The 18,811-nt window shown below is 39.9% G+C and overlaps 1 protein-coding gene across 1 annotated transcript in view; it reads right to left on the bottom strand.

Moving 5' to 3' along the window:
• The window catches only part of LOC134528084 (uncharacterized), a 29,977-nt gene extending 14,783 nt beyond the window's left edge, over positions 1 to 15,194 (bottom strand). Inside the window, exon 1 of the mRNA XM_063361335.1 lies at positions 15,040 to 15,194. Within this exon, the coding sequence (XP_063217405.1) occupies positions 15,040 to 15,103 (64 nt within the window). The 5' untranslated portion in view covers positions 15,104 to 15,194. The remainder of the gene's footprint in view (positions 1 to 15,039) is intronic.
• Positions 15,195 to 18,811: the final 3,617 nt, after the last annotated feature.

The raw sequence follows: 18,811 nt of genomic DNA, 5'->3' as shown, positions 1-18,811 counted from the left end.
GGCGGGTGACAACACGCCATGGACTGCCCTTTAGAACGAGACCCTCCCCACCCTTTCCCGACCCCATCTCACCTCTTCACGCGAAATACAAATCAGCAAGTTTCCGCGCCGCACCCTGTACCAGCTAATGCCCGACATGCGTTTCAATGCCTTTTTGTAATTTGTTGGAAGTAGTTAGGAGCCTACACATATACAAAGAATCTGTCTCTCACTAATTCTCTATCCCTCTATCTATTTCTCAGTGTATAGCTCTGTGCCTCTCTATCTCTCTCTATCTCACTATATACATGTCTATTTCTGTATCTCCTTCTATATCACTCTATATGTTTCCTATATATAAATTTAAAAAATCCATGTTTTACCTATTTATATTTTTATCTATTTTTTACCTGTCGCAGGCGTGACAAATATACATAAACACGCGCGTATTCGACTGCAACGTTGTGTCAAAATTTCAAAACAATCGGTGAAGAACTTTCGGAGATTTTAGATTTTGAATGATCATTTATCTTTTTCGTTATAACTATTTTGCAAAAAAAAAAAAAATGCCTGCCTCTTGTGATGGCGTACGGCGAGGAAACACCCAATAACTCCCGAATACCAGTCCGAAGATTCTTTAAGTTGTAATATTCTTTTATATGGTACATGCGATTGGTAACTTTTTTTTTGTTTTAAATTGTTCGCTGTTAACATGGCACTTGGACTGGAAATCTTTTTGCACGCCCCATCTTAGAAAAAAAAATGGAACTATGTTTCAATGAAGCTGATTAGCGGAAGCACACACAAAAGTTGCGTGGTTGTTTTCTTTTTAAGGTATGGTATGTTTTCATGGGGTATTCGCTCTTAAATTGATATTATTAACGGAATAGTTTGAATTAAAAAGTAGGTTAATGTTGATTATTTAAACGTCATAATTTTTGGGGTTCTATAAATGATATTGTATTAACTTTGAATGTAAATTTTCTCGCGCACGGTATGATCACGGTGTTTTAATTAAAAAAAAAAAACGGGGACTCCTCACAGATAAAAAGGGTTGTTTGCCTCAACAAAATATTTGTTTGTATATGGCGAAATAAATTTATTTTGTTAATTCAAACAAATATTTTGTAGTAGGAAAGATTCTGTTGACCCAACAAAATGATTTTGTCAACTCAAATATATATTTGGTTTGGTGCAACAAATCATTTTTGTTACTCACCGAGTTTGGTTAAGCTGACAAAATATTTTGTTCTGCCAAGTAAATATTTGTTTCGCCAGATATAAACAAATATTTGTTTGATTCAAACAAACCTTTTTTCTCTGTGACGAGTTCAAAATGGTTGATTATTATTTGCAGTCGCTCGCGCAAGACGAAGGAATAATCGCGGGACGTGAATAGCGAGCACGACGCAAATGCGTGCAATAAAACGCTGGGAACCGTAAACCCGAGCTCGCCTTCGATGATGAGAGGCCGCGTCGCGCTTACGTCATCCCGCGCAGAGCCGGGTTATCACGTGTGCGGACCTTGCGGCCGCCGGGGAGACTCGCCCGGGAGCGGACTTCACATGAGTCGTCACTTCGAGCGCACACCTCGAGTGTAGCTCATCACATTATCTATAGAAATAAAATTGCAAATATCGTTCTTTAAAAAATCTAAAATCTCCGAAAGTTCTTCACCGATTCCTTTGAAATTTTTGACACAACGTTGCATTCGAATACGCGCGTGTTTCAAAATACCTGTGTCACACCTGTGACAGGTAAAAGGATAGATAAAAAGATAGGTAAAGACATTTATTTTTAATAATTTCATTGCTATTGAGTGACATATATAAAGATATATATAAATAGGTATATAGAGGAGAGATATAGATGGAGATATAAATACATAGAGGTATATATATATATCTATATAGAGATTAAGAGAGATATACATAGAAAGATAGACAAGAGAGGCTGAGAATTAGAGAGAGATATAGAGAAATTCTTTGTGTGTGTGTACATACTTAAAATAAATTACACAAAAATTGATTGAGGCATTGCAACGCATGCATGGCATTAGCTGGTTATAAATAATGTTATTTTTACATATTTGTTCCCCTTTTTTTCAAATTATTTACACATATACACTAAGTTTTTCAGGACATGTAACACACAAAAAAAAAAGGTTGTGTGTGAGTGCTACTAGTTTTAATTAATCCTAATTTAATATTTAATCGAAAACAAATCTTTTTACGTGAACGAATTTCAAAGATAAAACTTTATAGCAATGTCGGTGTTTCGTGATTGTCTGGGTTTATTTCAGTACACTAGTCACAGCCATCCAATGAGGAAGCAACACGCCTTGAATGGACCGGCCATATAAGGCAATGGCTTCTCTTCCAGGCGGCCGCCAATTACAAGGGAATAATCTCTAGCGCGGGTATACTTGATTGCATTCTAATGAGTAATCAGATTTCTTCGCGAAAAAATTAATGACCCTAGTATTTAACAAAAATTACCTTTAAAAAACACACTAAATATCATTGCATTACCATTGCACCAGTCTAACCATCATTGGAAAGTAAAATTCATTTTGGTAACTTCGCGCCCGCGACGCGATGGAAATGTAAAATATTTCTAATCGCAGGAGTTTGCCGCGTCCGCATTTTATGTCCCGCTGACGTCACGAATGTCACGAACGTGATTGGTTAGGAAAATACTCGCGTCCATCGCACCACACCCTGCACGCTTAATATTCATAGTTAGAGACCGGAACATTTCGCGGATTCATTTCGCGACATGATGAACTTAAAATAGATATAAAATTAAGCTAATTTTATTATTTGTTGGCTCTCTGTTCATATGTAGGGCTCTAGGTCAATGAGAAACCACCAACCAAAAAATTATCGGATCACAGGCAAACCATTTGAGACGATCGAGTAGCCTACAGAGAGGATTTTGTAGTTAGTTTATCCTGAAGATCACCTAGTTACTATTCGTAGGGACCGGAAAAATTCGCCGGTTCAATGACCTCCAGGATGAAATTCATAGTTCTACGTACACTCGGTCGAATGTCACCCATTCATTGGCTGCTGTCTTGTGAGACGTCCCAACGTAGCAGCCTGTGATTCCATAGAGCTTTGGTTGGGCGTTTCACATTGGCCCAGATTCATCCAGGTGAGTTGTGAGCCAATAGCAGAGGCAGCACTGAGGTATAACTATTTGTATTTTAGCCTATCGCGAAATGAATTCGCGAATTTTTCTGGTCTCTAACTATTCGTAGTGTCTTGAAAAATTCGAGCTACAGGATGGCTTCGACAGTCCTCTGTTTACTCGGGCAAACGCCGTCTGTTCGTTGGCTACCGACTTGTGAGGCGTCTGGATTTGATGTTTCTTTGGTCGAGGGTCTCCACGTAGGCTGAGCCAATGGCAGAGTCAGCGCCACGGTACAAGGAAGTAACTGATAATTTTTTTTTTTCCCTCCTATGTGGCGAAATGAATCCGGGGAAATATTTTTCCGTTCGCTGGTGATGATTCCAGCGTCGGGCGTGCGTGCGTGGTCGTACGTACGTCGTCGACAGGCCGTCGATCGAGACCCCCCCCCCCCCCCCCCCGACGTGTGAATCAGTCGCGAGGAAACAGCTGCAACCCATCGCTCGACGGACCTCCGGCCGAGCTGTCAACAGCGGCGCGCGTCATCGCACAGCGCGAGTCACGTGTCCCTGGGCCGCCTCGGCGCTCCAAAGGCCGCGCCGTCGACCCCCTGACCTGGTCACAGGACAGTCGTTGCCCGACAGTTACAAGGAGAAAATAAACTCTCGTGGTCCCAGTGACTCCACAGTCCTGCGCACGCTTGAGCGCGAGAGTATCCTCCTTGCTCGTTGGCTGCTGATTCGAGAGTTGCATGGGCGTCGCAAGGATATATATTTTTTGGGGGGGACTTCAATTGATTTAGTTGTTGAGGAATATCCATCCCCTGGAAAAAAAAAAAAAAGCGGGGGATCCGGGGGTCTTCCCCAGGGAAAATTTGGGGTTTGAAGGTGTAAAAAGATGGTTTTTAGGCAATTTTTCTTTCCTAAATATTCTAATTATAGTTGGTTGCAATATATAATTTAATTTTTTATAAAAAATACTTTCAAAGAACAAATTTGTAAAAACACAGTTAACATATCTGCTGGTGCTATATCCACACAAAATCATTAATTTAAACATAAGCAGAAACCTGAATGTTACACTTAAATGCCACAGCAGTATTAAGAATATTTCGCACATGAACACAAACATAAGTAATAAAGTGATTATATTCACTTTTATAATAGTATCTCTCCTGATTTATTTTACACGAAGATCGAATTAAAAAGTGCTCACATTACCACGATTGGACTAAATTCACCATGCGCAACATATGGGTTATGTCACAGAAATAATATTTTTAATATAACTACGAAACTAAATATATTATTGGAGGCCCATGGAGAGTTGTCTGGAACAACGGTTCCCAAAAGGTGTTCCGTCGCAGGGTCACAGGGGTTCCGTGAATCAGGACGAATGTCGCGTGAAGCAGGCACAGTTATTATAAAAATTAACTTTCTCTGAAGGAACTGGAGTTTCGCCAAAAGAAAAAGAAAAAAATTTGGCCGAAAAAAAAATTGGGAGCCGGTGGTATAGAATGCTATTCGACACTCTTTGGCAGAGGGTCTTTTACCATCTCCAAGTCTTCCAGATAAATCGTGAGCCAATGAATCCGTGAATTTTTCCGGTCTCCACCGACAATACAGAGTATGTGTGTGTGTATATATATATATATATATATATATATATATATATATATATATATCTGTGGGTGTGTGTAAATGGAACTGAAATATTCTATTAAGTTTGCAGACTTTTGTAAATTTTGGACATTTACATGAAAGTGACTGTGTATCGCTACAAAAAAAAATTGTTCGCAGTAATACTGGGTTCGGATTCTTCCCCGAGCACGTATGATTTGTGTCGTCCTATTGCCTGCTTTTGGTGAAATTTATTTGTTGTGGACCACAATCCCTGGACAGCTCTCAGAGGCAGAGTGCACGTTAACGGACTGGGACGGACACTCTGTCCCACCCGACGGACAGACGTGTCGACCCGACCAGCCTGGAGGACGCATGGAGGGGAGATGGGATGGGATGTGGAGCCACGATGGAATGCATTGGTGGTGCCCCGAGAAAAAACCCACAGGCCACGGCAACGTCCGCCACGTTTCCCACTTGAGGTGAATCCGGGTGGTTCGACCTCGCCGGGAATCGAACCCCGGTGGAAGGCGAGTGTTCTAACGACTCGACCACTGCGCCTCTTGCATAAATAAGTGCAATGAAACAAAATAAGGGCCAATTTGTTGAATATTCGATTATATTTTCCATGGTATTAAAAAATTATGCTTGTATAAAACACAAAATTTCAAAATTGCGTGCTAATTTTCGAAAGCGTGACAAGAATTATTCAGTATTGTTTCCAAAAAAGCATTTCCTATACCAAAATAACCATAGCAATATGTTTTAATAATTAACAACGGTTTTATTGTAATATTAAAACCTATCTCTTGACAATTGGTTTTCATATATATTATTTTTATAAGCAAAAAAAGTTCTGTGTACTGCAAAAGCGATGGAAAATATTCGAATTTTCTCATAACACAGTCTTATATCTTTTTCTTTTCTCTTTTATATTTGTTTTTACAGGGCCTACATACGTTTCCTTCGTTGCGTTGGCGGTCGTAATGGATGGCGGTTTAAACTGGATGTATCTGAACTTCGTTAGGACTTTGGAACCACAGAGTCTGTGGGCCAACATTAAAACACAAAATCACCGGGGACAAACTGCGAGGAAATCTCATATTCTAATATCAAATTATGTTTGTAAACGGAGAATTAAATACGCATGCGTAAGAGAATAATTTAATGAACGTACACCCAAATCAAGAACGGATGACAGAGATGACTACATAAACTACATAAACGTTCGGAGAATAAGCCAATATCGGCTGATGCGAAATATTACACGCCGGGGCCGCGCAGCAGGCCGAAAATCACTAGGCTGAAAGGCACTAGGCCGAAGGCAATAGGCCGAAAGGCACTAGGCCGACAGGCACTAGGCCGACAGGCACTAGGCCGAAAGGCACTAGGCCGACAGGCACTATGCCGAAAGGCACTATGCCGAAAGGCACTAGGCCGAAAGGCAGTAGGCCAAAAATTCGAAAATTTATATCACTGGGAATATGTCTTAACTCTGGCAACCCGCACTAGGCCGAAAGGCACTAGGCCGACAGGCACTAGGCCGACACCCACTAGGCCGACAGGCACTAGGCCGAAAGGCACTAGGCCGACAGGCACTAGGCCGAAAGGCACTAGGCCGAAAGCCACTAGGCCGAAAGGCACTAGGCCGAAAGCCACTAGGCCGAAAGGCACTAGGCCGACAGGCACTAGGCCGACAGGCACTAGTCTGACAGGCACTAGGCCGAAAGGCAGTAGGCCGAAAGGCACTAGGCCGAAAGGCACTAGGCCGAAAGGCACTAGGCCGAAAGCCACTAGGCCGAAAGGCACTAGGCCGAAAGGCACTAGGCCGAAAGGCACTAGGCCGAAAGGCACTAGGCCGAAAGCCACTAGGCCGAAAGGCACTAGGCCGAAAAATTGAAAATTTATCTCGCTGGAAATATGTCTTAACTCTGGCAACAGGCACTAGACCGACAGGCACAAGTCCGACAGGCACTAGGCCGAAAGGCACTAGGCCGAAAGGCAGTAGGCTGAAAATTCGAAAATTTATATCACTGGGAATATTTCTTAACTCTGACAACCCGCACTAGGCCGACAGGCACTAGGCCGACAGGCACTAGGCCGACAGGCACTAGGCCGACACCCACTAGGCCGACAGGCACTTGGCCGAAAGGCAGTAGGCCGACAGGCACTAGGCCGAAAGGCACTAGGCCGAAAGGCAGTAGGCCAAATATTCGAAAATTTATATCACTGGGAATATGTCTTAACTCTGGCAACCCGCACTAGGCCGACAGTCACTAGGCCGACAGGCACTAGGCCGACAGGCACTTGGCCGACAGGCACTAGGCCGACAGGCACTAGGCGGAAAGGCACTAGGCCGAAATATCGGCCAAATGACTTTCGTCCTAGTGACTGATACCCGCCTAGACAGCAAAGATAATTTGTGGAAGGAATTTATTCAGAATTTTGTGTGTTTGTGTGTTCAACTTCGATGTCCATTCTTGAAGACCAGTTTACACCAGCAATGGCGTATGTTCATGGAATTATTTAAAATCACTCTTCCCAATTGCAATTATCACACTGTATTTTTTTTTGTAAATGTATCTGAAATGTTCATGTAGAATAACGGATATTGATACATTTGTACATTTACATGAAATCAACTGTAAAGCAACAAAAATAATGGTCGCATTTCTACTGGGTTCGAATACTTGTCCGGGTATTTAGCATGATACAATAAAATAAAGTCAAATTATTGAATATTCAATTATCTTTCACGATGTTTTAAAAAAATATATATTATTGTATTAAAACATCAATCAATATTTAAGAATTTTCAGTATTTTTTGCAAATGTATATATATATATATATCATACGTGTCAAAATAACCACAGCAATTTGTTATAAAAATGTTATAGTGGTTTTCACGTGGTATTATAAATTATTTCTTGGCAACTCTTTTCCAAAGGCATCTTTGGTAAAAGTACAAAAAAAAATGTTTTCTGTGTATTCAAAGAAAGTTGCTTATTCTACCGGGCGATCATATTTTGTTGGACCCGAATGATATAGAGGCCGGAAAATTTCGCGGATTCATTTCGCGATACGCTAGAATCCAAACACATGTGCCTACATATTTCTTCTGAAATTGGCTCACAGTTTATATTAATAACTCTGAGCCAGTGAAAAACCTTCAACCAAAAAAAGTTGACAGGTCCCACAAGTCAGTAGCCAAAGAACAAGTGGCATTTGCCCGAGTGTGTAGCGGATTGTGGAGTCCATCCTGGAGGTAATTGAAACCGCGAATTTTTCCAGTCCCTACGAATGAAGACCGCACGAGTAGGGTTACCAGACACTGATAACAAAAAAGGAGGACATTCACCTCGCAAAAGGAGGATATTTCACTAAAAAGGACAAAATATATATTTTTAAAAAAGCCATGAATTAATTACAATGGAGTACGATATTTTACAATGTTTTGACATTTAATACAGTTTCAGTATAAAGAATCAAACAAACTATGCATATACAGCATATTAAACCACGTGCTTCTGCATGTGCTGCTACCTGTCAAGCTGTCATAGAACTACTTACTAGTGGGGTGACTCTGCGGACAGCACCGCGCGCTTTACTCAGAGTGTAACTGCAGGAATTATCTCACTTTATAAAAAAGCCGGACATTTTGGAGCATTAAGGAAAATCCGGCCGGACGCAAAAAATACATAAAAAGGAGGACATGTCCTCCTTTTGCCGGACGTCTGGTAACCCTACGCACGAGCTCGCGGATACAGCCCGTGCGCGTCATTTCCGCGAAATGTCTCGGTGCGATGACAAAAGCGCTCACACGAAAAGTCTGGTGGAATCTCACGAGGCCAGAACCACGCAGGTAGGAATCGTCTGAAGATGGCACGCGTGCTGTGACGTAGTTGCAATCACTTTCCACGTCATCATCTCCGAATTGGAACATCCAAAATTACCGCGGGGTGGGTGTATGACCACGCCTCGTGATGGTCGATATCAATGAATAATTAGTTTCCGGCGCTAGGGCTCGATCTCAAACGACATTTTTACGCGCTCTATATTAGCTTCACCTGTATGTTTGTTTGTATGTTTGTAACCGACTCCTTTGGGTGCGATTTTGACCCACTTTAAACGGCCAGATTTCATTCAAACTTTGTAGATTTATCGAGGACCGATGACAATACACTAATTTGATAAGATTATTCCATTATTCAATTTGCAAAATAAGTTTTTTGCCAATTTATATAATTTCACAATATTTAGTAGGCTTTGTTTATATCGCGCCAAAGACAAACTGAAAGAAAAGAGTTCGCACATTGTAAAGAAAACCATTTCGCTCATGTGCGAACTCTTTTCTTTCAGTTTGTCTTTGGCGCGATATAAACAAGGCCTACTAAATATTGTGACATTTAAATAAATGAAAAGTGAGAGTGGGTTATGATTATTGTGAACAAGATACTTTCTTGAAGAGAATATTATCTATATTTGTAAAAATATGGAAAAAAAACTGAAATAAGGGTTTTAAATGTTGTTTCTTTCGTTAAATATAGAAACACAATTACGTCTTTGTTTCATTTTACCAATTAACCAAGAGTGAAACATTATTATTATCTCGTTGTTACTATTATTTAAGGGCCATATCTAAAATTTAACAAAATACCTCCTTTGCATTTGTTGATTTATACCCATGATATCACACTTAGTGAATGTCCGTTGATAATATTTGTGAGAGAACAACCAACGCAAAGGAGGTAACATGTTAAAAATTCAGTAATGACACAGTATCCTCCATAAATATAAATGTGAGAAAGTCTTACAGTACTCGCCAGAGATGTGCAACATCTAACCTCGGTAACGAGCAAATTCGTGTGTCCTCATGTTGCAAATACACTTATAATGAGAAACTCTGACACAAAATTTAACGTAGAGTTCTTAAAAATAATGCCGAGCGCGATAAATATTAGCAAATATGTTTTCAACTACATTTTATGACGCGAATCACACGTAGTTTCTACAACCGCCTCTAGAATTCGCTGCCGGAGCAGCTACGTCAACTATTGAATAATTTGATTAGCGAACTGAAATTTTAAACCATATAATGAAACCGCTTCGATAAAAGCGAATAACACTTGAAAAAAATTACTCAACCTCGGCTTTGGACCTGATTTTCGACAAGGTAATGTTATTAAAATACTGCTCATCTCATTAAACAGTTAAAACTATTAAGTTTCCCTTTGGCTTCGTGAAATTTGATTCGCGCCATCCGCCACGGATGGCAGCACCGTGGTTACACATTTCCGTTCCATGCGACTTTCGTTTCCATTCACAAAATCATTCCTGCAGAGTGCCGTGTACCGAGAGCTAGTATGTCACACATCAATACAGTCTTTCCGAAGCTGTTTCCACGATGCCCAATGTTTCAAGTGTCCCGCAGGCCAGCAGACGGAAAAAGAGCGGCTTCTCGTCGTGTCCATGCAATCTCGGCCTCCCCCTTGGGTACAACAGGTCAGAGCCGGTCTCCATTCCTGCCCTGGTGTCCTTGCGTTGCGGTCGTTGTGTGTTGCCGTCAGCAACAGTTAACTCCACTTAACTCCACTCAAACTTACGCAAGGACCTACGTGGAAACGCTTCGTCAGGCAAATCTATTGGCTAAAAATATGATCTCGCTACGCAAAATAAGTTTAATGGATTGAATGACTATCTCCTACTAAAATTAAAAGTCAAGGAAGCATTTCGCCACGACACTAAAAACTACGGTATTGTCAAAACGAAAAAAAATATATATCTTAATATATATAAATCTCGTGTCACAATGTTTGTCCTCAATGGACTCCTAAACCACTTAACCGATTTCGATGAAAATTGGCATTTATGTGTAATTTTTTCCAACTTGAGAGATAGGATAGTTTTTATTTCGATTTATGGTCTTAATCTGATAATTTTAGAGTTTTCTAATGTGATGTATGTATGAGTTGGCAGAAAATCACCACGGCAACGGCTGTAGCATTGTTGATGCTTCATTCGTCTCCATGGCAACGACTATTTCATTGTTAGTGTAGTCCTCATCACTCATTAAATACAGACCACCAATTTTTAGATATATACAGGTATGTCCTCAATGGACTCCTAAACCACTTAACCGATTTCGATGAAAATTGGCATTTATGTGTAATTTTTTCCAACTTGAGAGATAGGATAGTTTTTATTTCGATTAATGGTCTTAATCTGATAATTTTAGAGTTTTCTAATGTGATGTATGTATGAGTTGGCAGAAAATCACCACGGCAACGGCTGTAGCATTGTTGATGCTTCATTCGTCTCCATGGCAACGACTATTTCATTGTTAGTGTAGTCCTCATCACTCATTAAATACAGAACACCAATTTTTAGATATATACAGGTAAATAACTATACACTGGTAGAACAAAGTCGGTCGGGATTTGAAAGTGATATAAATTATTCAAATTAAGAAGACAATTACTAACTACATCTGATTTCTAAAAAGGTCCAGTGAACTCTTTACCAAGTCAACCGATTTCGATGAAAATTGGCATTTATGTGTAATGGTTTCCAACTTGAGAGATAGGGTAGTTTTTATTTCGATTAATAGTCTTAATAATTTATAATTAATAATAAACTGATTATCAATGTTGATTGGTGTTTAAGCCCGGGAAACAGTGGGCACTTCGTCTCCATGACAACGTTGCGTGCTTGAGAGTCGGGAAACCATCGGTGCTATTCGTTTGTTCTTCGGTACATTACAAAGCATTGTATTAAGTTTTTGTCAAAATTAATTAATTTTCATTTTATTTCATTTATTATAACTATAAATAGGAGATTTTGTCTCATTTCCCCCCCCCCCCCCCCCCACCCCATAAATACAACCGTGCGAAGCCGGGTCGGGCAGCTAGTATATATATATAAATATAATAGTCGTTTACAATTTTAAATTTTATTAATATTGAATGTGTCATAAAAAATTCTGAGTAGGCTGTATTTTGGATTACAGCTTAAAGGTATTTGTTTCTTGAATTTCAATCAAGCTGAACGGGAATTTTGTGTATGAATAAGTAATCTAACAAAATTTGTGTTGCTTTATTTTTGATGTGTATTCGATGAACGTCTTGCCGGTCAGGCCAGAAAGATTGCCACACCAAACCGCGACAAACTCGGTCAACCACTTGCTCAACTGACTCCATATCAACACCAGAATCATCAGAGAGCATAACCACGTCCATTACCAAACAGTTTTCTGCATTCCCCGTCGCTTCTCGCGAGGTGGACGGCTGAGGCTCGCTCGAGCGCAAATTTCACACCTCTTTCGGGGGCTCGTTTTACCCCACTGGCTCATTTCTCTTGGCTACTTTGTGCCTCATTCGATACCTACGACACTTCTCTGCATTTGTAATTGCTTTTGCTCGGGTGATTTCGCTTCTTTTCTTTCTTTTCTCCAACATAACCTGTTTTCGCTTAGGTACTTTGCGTAAATGGCTCCAAAACCAAAGCTAGTGCATTTATAGTTATTCCACCCAACTAGCACCACTCAGTGCTCACTCAAGAGCAACTTAAAGTCTAAATCACGCTAATCAGTATGTTACTCCCGGAGTCACAGCTCTCACTGATTTCAATTCCCCACCAACGCCCATTACGTCATCACTGCAAATGTTAACCGGGTGAGTCATATGTAACGACGACGAGCAAAGTCTGCTCTACTAAGATATATTTACTTGAACTCTGTGGCTTTGATAGTTTACGAGTTTTAAGCAGTGTCGGATCCTTAGCCGAAGTGACACCCAACCCAAGATAAGAGACGTTCATATTCCCGTCGGAAATTCATGTCGAAAAATTAAATCTTTTTTTTATAAAAAGGGTTAAAAATAAATGAAAATTGTTGTGTTTAAAGGCAATGTTGGTGGCTGATACGTGTTATGGTTTAACATTTTTCTAAGAAAACATTATTTTATTTAGCCCTTTAAAATCATTAATGTCTGATGATTTTAAAAGGCCAGTTAAAATTTTTTTTTTTTCTGAAACAAATTAAACTATATCATATAGCAGCCAGTAAAACAAATCTTTAACATGAAAAGTTCTAGTTTATGTTTTTTTCATTCTCCTTATCTATACTGCGCAAAATGTTAAAAATAAAACTTTTCCGGGTAACTATGCAAAAAGTATGCTATACATATTTTTTTTATTTTGTAAAATTTCAGTCATTCATAAAGTCGGAAAGTTAAACCGCGTTGAACGTAAATAAAAAATAATGATCTGGAACGGTACATAAACACTTAATAACGTTTGTTTTACGCGCATTTTATTGTATCCATAAATGTAATTACTGTGTGTTATTTGCATAGCAACACAAGGTGGTTGTTTATGGACATTGACAACTACATGAAGTTACGTTCTTAAAATGATTCATGCAATGGGAAATTTTGATTCGATAAAAAAAAATTTAATATAAAACATTGCATGACTTTTTTTTTTTTTCGTAGGATACCTACTGCGTTAGTTGGTGCCGTCGTCGCTGTGTTGTCCTTAACACCTGTTTATTTGCGTCGTCGTATTCGTATGTTGTCCACGGTTTACTATCTGTCCTGCATTTACTGTTCTTGTCGGAGCTGTCTCGTCATTGTTGGCTCACCGTTTTTGTCTGTGCTGTCAATCATTCATGACTGAATCCCTTCCACGGAATTCCTGTATTGTCTGATATTTGACGTTCGAATGTGTTCTGTGCCGTCATTTGTTGCCCAAAATACCTGTTAAGTTTCATTGTTGGGTTCACATGTTCGACATCAGATGATTTAGGTTTGTCCTCTGTGGGTTTATGTTTTAATTTATATTTCTCATTTTGAATTCTTGAATTTTTTTTCCATGGTAAACAGTGAAAAAATGCAATGGCGTAATGTCCAAAAATTGTATTAATAAGTACAATAAGTAGTCTAAAAAAAAAAACACTGTTGGCAAAACAACAGTGGGAGAAGAAACGAGGACCATCGGTTCTACTTTTGAGAACTATCGAATTTTGAGTCTACTCTACTTTAAGATCGGGAAGGGGGGAGAAAATCCTCAGCGCCCAGGTTGAGTTTCCAGATTTTTTTTTAATTACAAGTCTTTTGCTACGATGTTTCATTGGAAACCTTACAAGCTATGCGATACCACGCGCAGATTAATTTTACGGTTGTGAACACATATAGTTTTATGGTCTTTAAATTTTATATCCTGGGGTATGAAAAATTGGTATAAAGAAATCGGAAGGGGGTCTGACTAAATTATTTGTCCACGGGCCCTTGGATTTTGTCGATGGCCTTGCATGAAGGTTGAGGATCCATCCAGCTCAAATAAAATACAACAAAAAAAAGTGAGCCAGTCTGTCAGTACTCGCCAGCTATGTGTGACATATAACATCGGTAACGAGCAAATTCGTGCGTTCTCGTGTTCCAAATACGCTTACGTTACGAAACTCGGACACGAAGTTTATCGTAGAATTCTTTAAAATAATGCCAAGCTCAATAAACATATACGCAAATTTTGTTTTCCAACTACATTTCTGGACGCGAATCACGCGCAGTTCCCGCACTCGCCGATAGAATATCCTTGCCGGAGCAGATTCGTCGATTTTCGAATCATTTTATTAGTATACCTAAATGTTGAACTATAAAAAAAAACGGCTCCGATTAAAGCGGAAAAAAAATACTTGAAAAAAATTACTAAATCCCGGCTTTGGACCTGATTCTCGACAAGGATTTTTTATTAAAATACTACCCAAACGGTCAACACTGTAAAGTTTACCTTTGGCTTTGTGAACTTTGGTTACCGCCGTCCGCCACAGATGGCAGCACCGTGTTTACACATATTCATTCCGATCACCAAATCATTCCTGCCACATGCCTAGAGCTAAGAAGTTAACACACCCATTGGCGTAGCTGTGTTCATAAAGTTTGGGGGGACAAATAATGATTTTGATGTCATGTAAACCCATTCCCCTCTTACTAAGACGGGAGGTCCGGGGGTCCTCCACCGGAAAATTTTGATTTTAAAATTGCAAAATAGCGCTTTTTAAGCAGTTTTTGTATCTAACCATTGGATACATCGATGTTAAAATTATTATTGTTTCCTTAACATAAAATTTGAGAGTGAAGAAATTACAAATAAAGTTGGGCCGAATAATATTATAAAATAAAAATATCACGGTCTAGAAAGATGGGGGGGGGGGGCAGTCCCCTCCACTCAAAAAGTTCAGAGGGACACGTCCCCCCCTGTCCCCCCCGGTTCCTACGCCCTTGAACACACTAACGGAAACATCGTCCTCACCTGAGTGCGCGGCCAGCAGGAGCAGGGAGACCTGCAGCAGGCCTGCGGTGAAAGGAGCCCACATGACTTGTCGTCGGACGTCGCGCGCGCCGACTGTCCGAAGTCACCGCGCGTCAGAGAGGGGGAAAGACACCGCGAGACGCCAACTCCCCGCGCGGCGATAGCGCCGACTTCACCGCCCCTGGCGGCACGGCCGGCAAACCTCGCGAGAAGGGGGGGGGGGGGGGGGGAACCACCGCTCCGGCGACGTCTCATCCGTAGAGACTGGAAAAATTCGCGATTTCGATGACCTCTAGGATATACTCCACAATCCCCTACACACTCAGGAAAATGCCACCTGCTCATTGGCTGCTGACTCGTGACACCCTGTCAACTGAGACGCCTGTGATTCGATACTTTTTTGGTCGAAGGTTTTTCATTGGCTCAAATTCCTTCAGATAAACTGTGAGTCAATCACAGAAGCAATATAGAGATACAGTTGTTTGGATTATAGCGTATCATGAAATGAACCCACGAATTTTTCCGGTCTCTACTCATCCGCCTTCCGCGAAAGCGTCCGGAAAACCCCCCCCGAGCTTCGACGCGACTCTTCCTTCTGACCGAACGGCCACACGTAAGGTCCGTTATACAACTGGACTCACCATGATCCGTCTCAATCACGTGACATTTCAGCCAATCAGATGGACCGAAAAATTCCATCCATCCGTCCGTCAAAACCTTGCCAAGTTTTCAACTTTCGACGGAAAGGCATTGTCTTTATTTTAAAAATTTTTTTGAAGTGAAACTTATTTGCTGAAAGGGCCACAATTTTTGAGCGTTACTAAAATTCCGATTGCATGAAGTGACTAGTCAGGTACGTGGTGGGGGAACCGGTAGAGGAGGAGAGTGCGTCAGCGGCGACGCCACTCCAACGCATTCACTAGCGGTTGAATGGAAAGACGGCAAAAAGGCGGGGGGGGGGGGGGGCATAGTTACGTAGCGTAGCGTGCTATATGCTGGAAGAGGAGACGGCAGGGGAGAGGTAGAAATGACGTGGCAGTGATGCTACGGAATTCTCGCAACGCTGCTTCTGTTTGTCTACTCCTCAGCTTCCGTAACGGCTAACCATTGACGCTACAAAATTTCTTTTAATTTATTTTAACTATCTACAATGTATTTATTCGCGTGGAAAAGAATAATTGAATTGTGCAAATAACTTAATTAGTTTCATTTATTTTTACGTGAATAATGTGAATGAAAATGTAACTAATTTAGTTCTATCTACACCTAATAAGCAACCAGTTTCACTTCTGTCGCGCGTGGACTACACGCGCCAACGTTTTTTTTTTATGTTTTTTTTTTGTTCGTTTATTGGTTAAGCTGCTTCCGTATTGTGTTTTCAACTTGTCTGTAAACACGTTTGAGTTCTATATTCTATATTTGAAACAATTATTATCTGAGACATAAACGTAATTAAAAGTGCACGGTATTTTTGAAAATGTATTTAAATAAATTTTTTAGAGTTTGTTTATAATCATTTATAAGTGCTTAACGTGCATGATAGACCAACTGGTAAACCTTTACAAGAGAAATTTCTTCAATAACATAAGCCTTAATAGTTGTTGGCAGCATCCGAGAATAAAAATATGACGTATGTACGGATCATTTGGAATCGTTGGGCTTGTTGATGGACGGACGGATGGCGGACGGAAGAGCGACGGACGGAAGCAACGGATCATTGTGAGTCCAGCTTACAATATAGTCTTTGCTACAATGACGCAGCAGTGAAGATGGATCACGTAAACGGAGTATCTACAATTGCAAGCATGACAGATTCGGTTTACGTTACTCCGTGCGGCTAATACAAGCCGAGAATTTGGTTGCGATGGTAGCCATGTTTTTTTTTTACGTTTTAAACAAGTTAAAAAGTATATCAATTACAGGCATGTCTGGTGTTCTATCATTTCTTTGTGATTTATTTTATTATACACATTTGAATCCTGGCCGTGTTTAGTTCTTGTATCTCGATGTTGTTTACAGTTATTTAACTTTTCGTAACCGTGAAATTCAATGCAATTGGTTGCATTTTGTGGAAGCTTCAGACGAATAGTGAAATGTAGTTATTTTGCGGGTCCGGTTTTGTTTCGTGTGTTTTATGTTTCCGCCTAAGTAAGAAGAAAGGATGATTGTGATATGCTAATATTTGAAGAAAAAATCTAATATTGATAGCAACTTTTTTTTTGTTGCTATAATGAAGCTTAACGCTAATTTCTTGCTAATGTGTTGTTAACATATTTTTTCAACAATACTCACTTCATGGTGTCATTGTTTACCTATCTTCCTAGCGAGTTATTTTCAAGCTATTTAAAACATGTCTAGCCGTTATACAGCTACGGTTTGATTTGCTAACCAGAGTGACTTCCCCTTCAGAACAGACATAAAATACTCTCCATACACTTAAGAGGTGCCCCGTATTTTAGGTCATTATTTTATATTGACGATAATCACAGATCAACTTGTATTTTATTTTTAATGGTCTAACTTTCACGAAATTAAAAATATATACATCGCATACTTTTCGCATAATTACCTATAAAAGTTACATTTTCAATATTTTTGGGCTGTACACATAAGGAGAACCAATTGGAAAACAAGGCTAAAACTTTTTAGGTTGAACTGCATGCTACAGGTCACTTCAAGAAACAGTTAAAATTTCTTTCATAATATATTATTTAATTTTATCTGGCATTTCAAAAATTTTCAAATATGTGAGATTTTGACAGTCAAGCTATACACGGAACACGAAGTAGCCAGTAGCTTTGCAATCAAAACTAATTTTTTTTTTAGTTCTGTAATCCATTAAATCCTCCGTTTTTGTACAACCCAAAAGAAAAAGTTAAAATGTAACATAGACAGCTAACCATGCAAAAATTAAGCGATGTATATATATATATATATATATATATATATATATATATATATATATATTTCATTTCTTGAAAGGTAAACCATCTAAATAATCTACAAGTTGATCTGTGATTACTGTAAATATGTAATCAGGACCTGAAATGGGAGGCACCCACTTAATACATTCATGGCCGGCCACTTCATCCAACCTGTCGCTCCACAAGTCATTGGGGACTTTCCTCGCTTCGGGAAAATTTCATAGGAGTCCCTGGGGGAAGGTGAATTCCTTTACTTTTTTCTGAGGAAATATATTGTACATTTTATCCTGGAGAGCTTTATATGTGGCCTCACGGTCTCCCCTCAGATACTGCCCTGGTAGCACCTCCGGCCAATATAACAAACACAGCACGTAGTCTTGAACCCAATATGGGAAAATTTATACAAGAGGAAAAATATCCGACCCAACTGGGAATTGAATCAGGAACCTTCGGTTCACCAGCCGAACACTCTAACAGCTTTTTTTTTCATTGGCGTTATATGTAATTTTTTTTAAATTTTATAGTTTTAATTGACTTTAGTATATTTTTTATAACAGATCTTGACGAAACAAATTTTCATCACCGGGACTCGAACCCAGAATCTCCTCGCAACGAAATCAGGCATGCAGCCAACAGCGCTACAGAGGTTGGTCGAAATCCATTAGGCCAATAAGTAGGGGCATGCAGATTTCGCGAGAAGATTTCAAGAATAGCTGAAAGTTAAAACACTGTAACATCGTCTGTGTTTCGTGCCTGGGTGAGTTTCTCCCAGATACATATCGATTTAACAACACCAATCACAGTAATTCAGTGCGGAAGCAAACGCGACGTCTTCTCTCGCAGACGGC

Source organism: Bacillus rossius, chromosome 1 (genome assembly GCF_032445375.1).
Source record: "Bacillus rossius redtenbacheri isolate Brsri chromosome 1, Brsri_v3, whole genome shotgun sequence".
In the NCBI taxonomy this organism is placed as follows: Eukaryota; Metazoa; Arthropoda; class Insecta; order Phasmatodea; family Bacillidae; genus Bacillus; species Bacillus rossius.
This window is presented reverse-complemented; position numbering and strand designations above follow the sequence as displayed.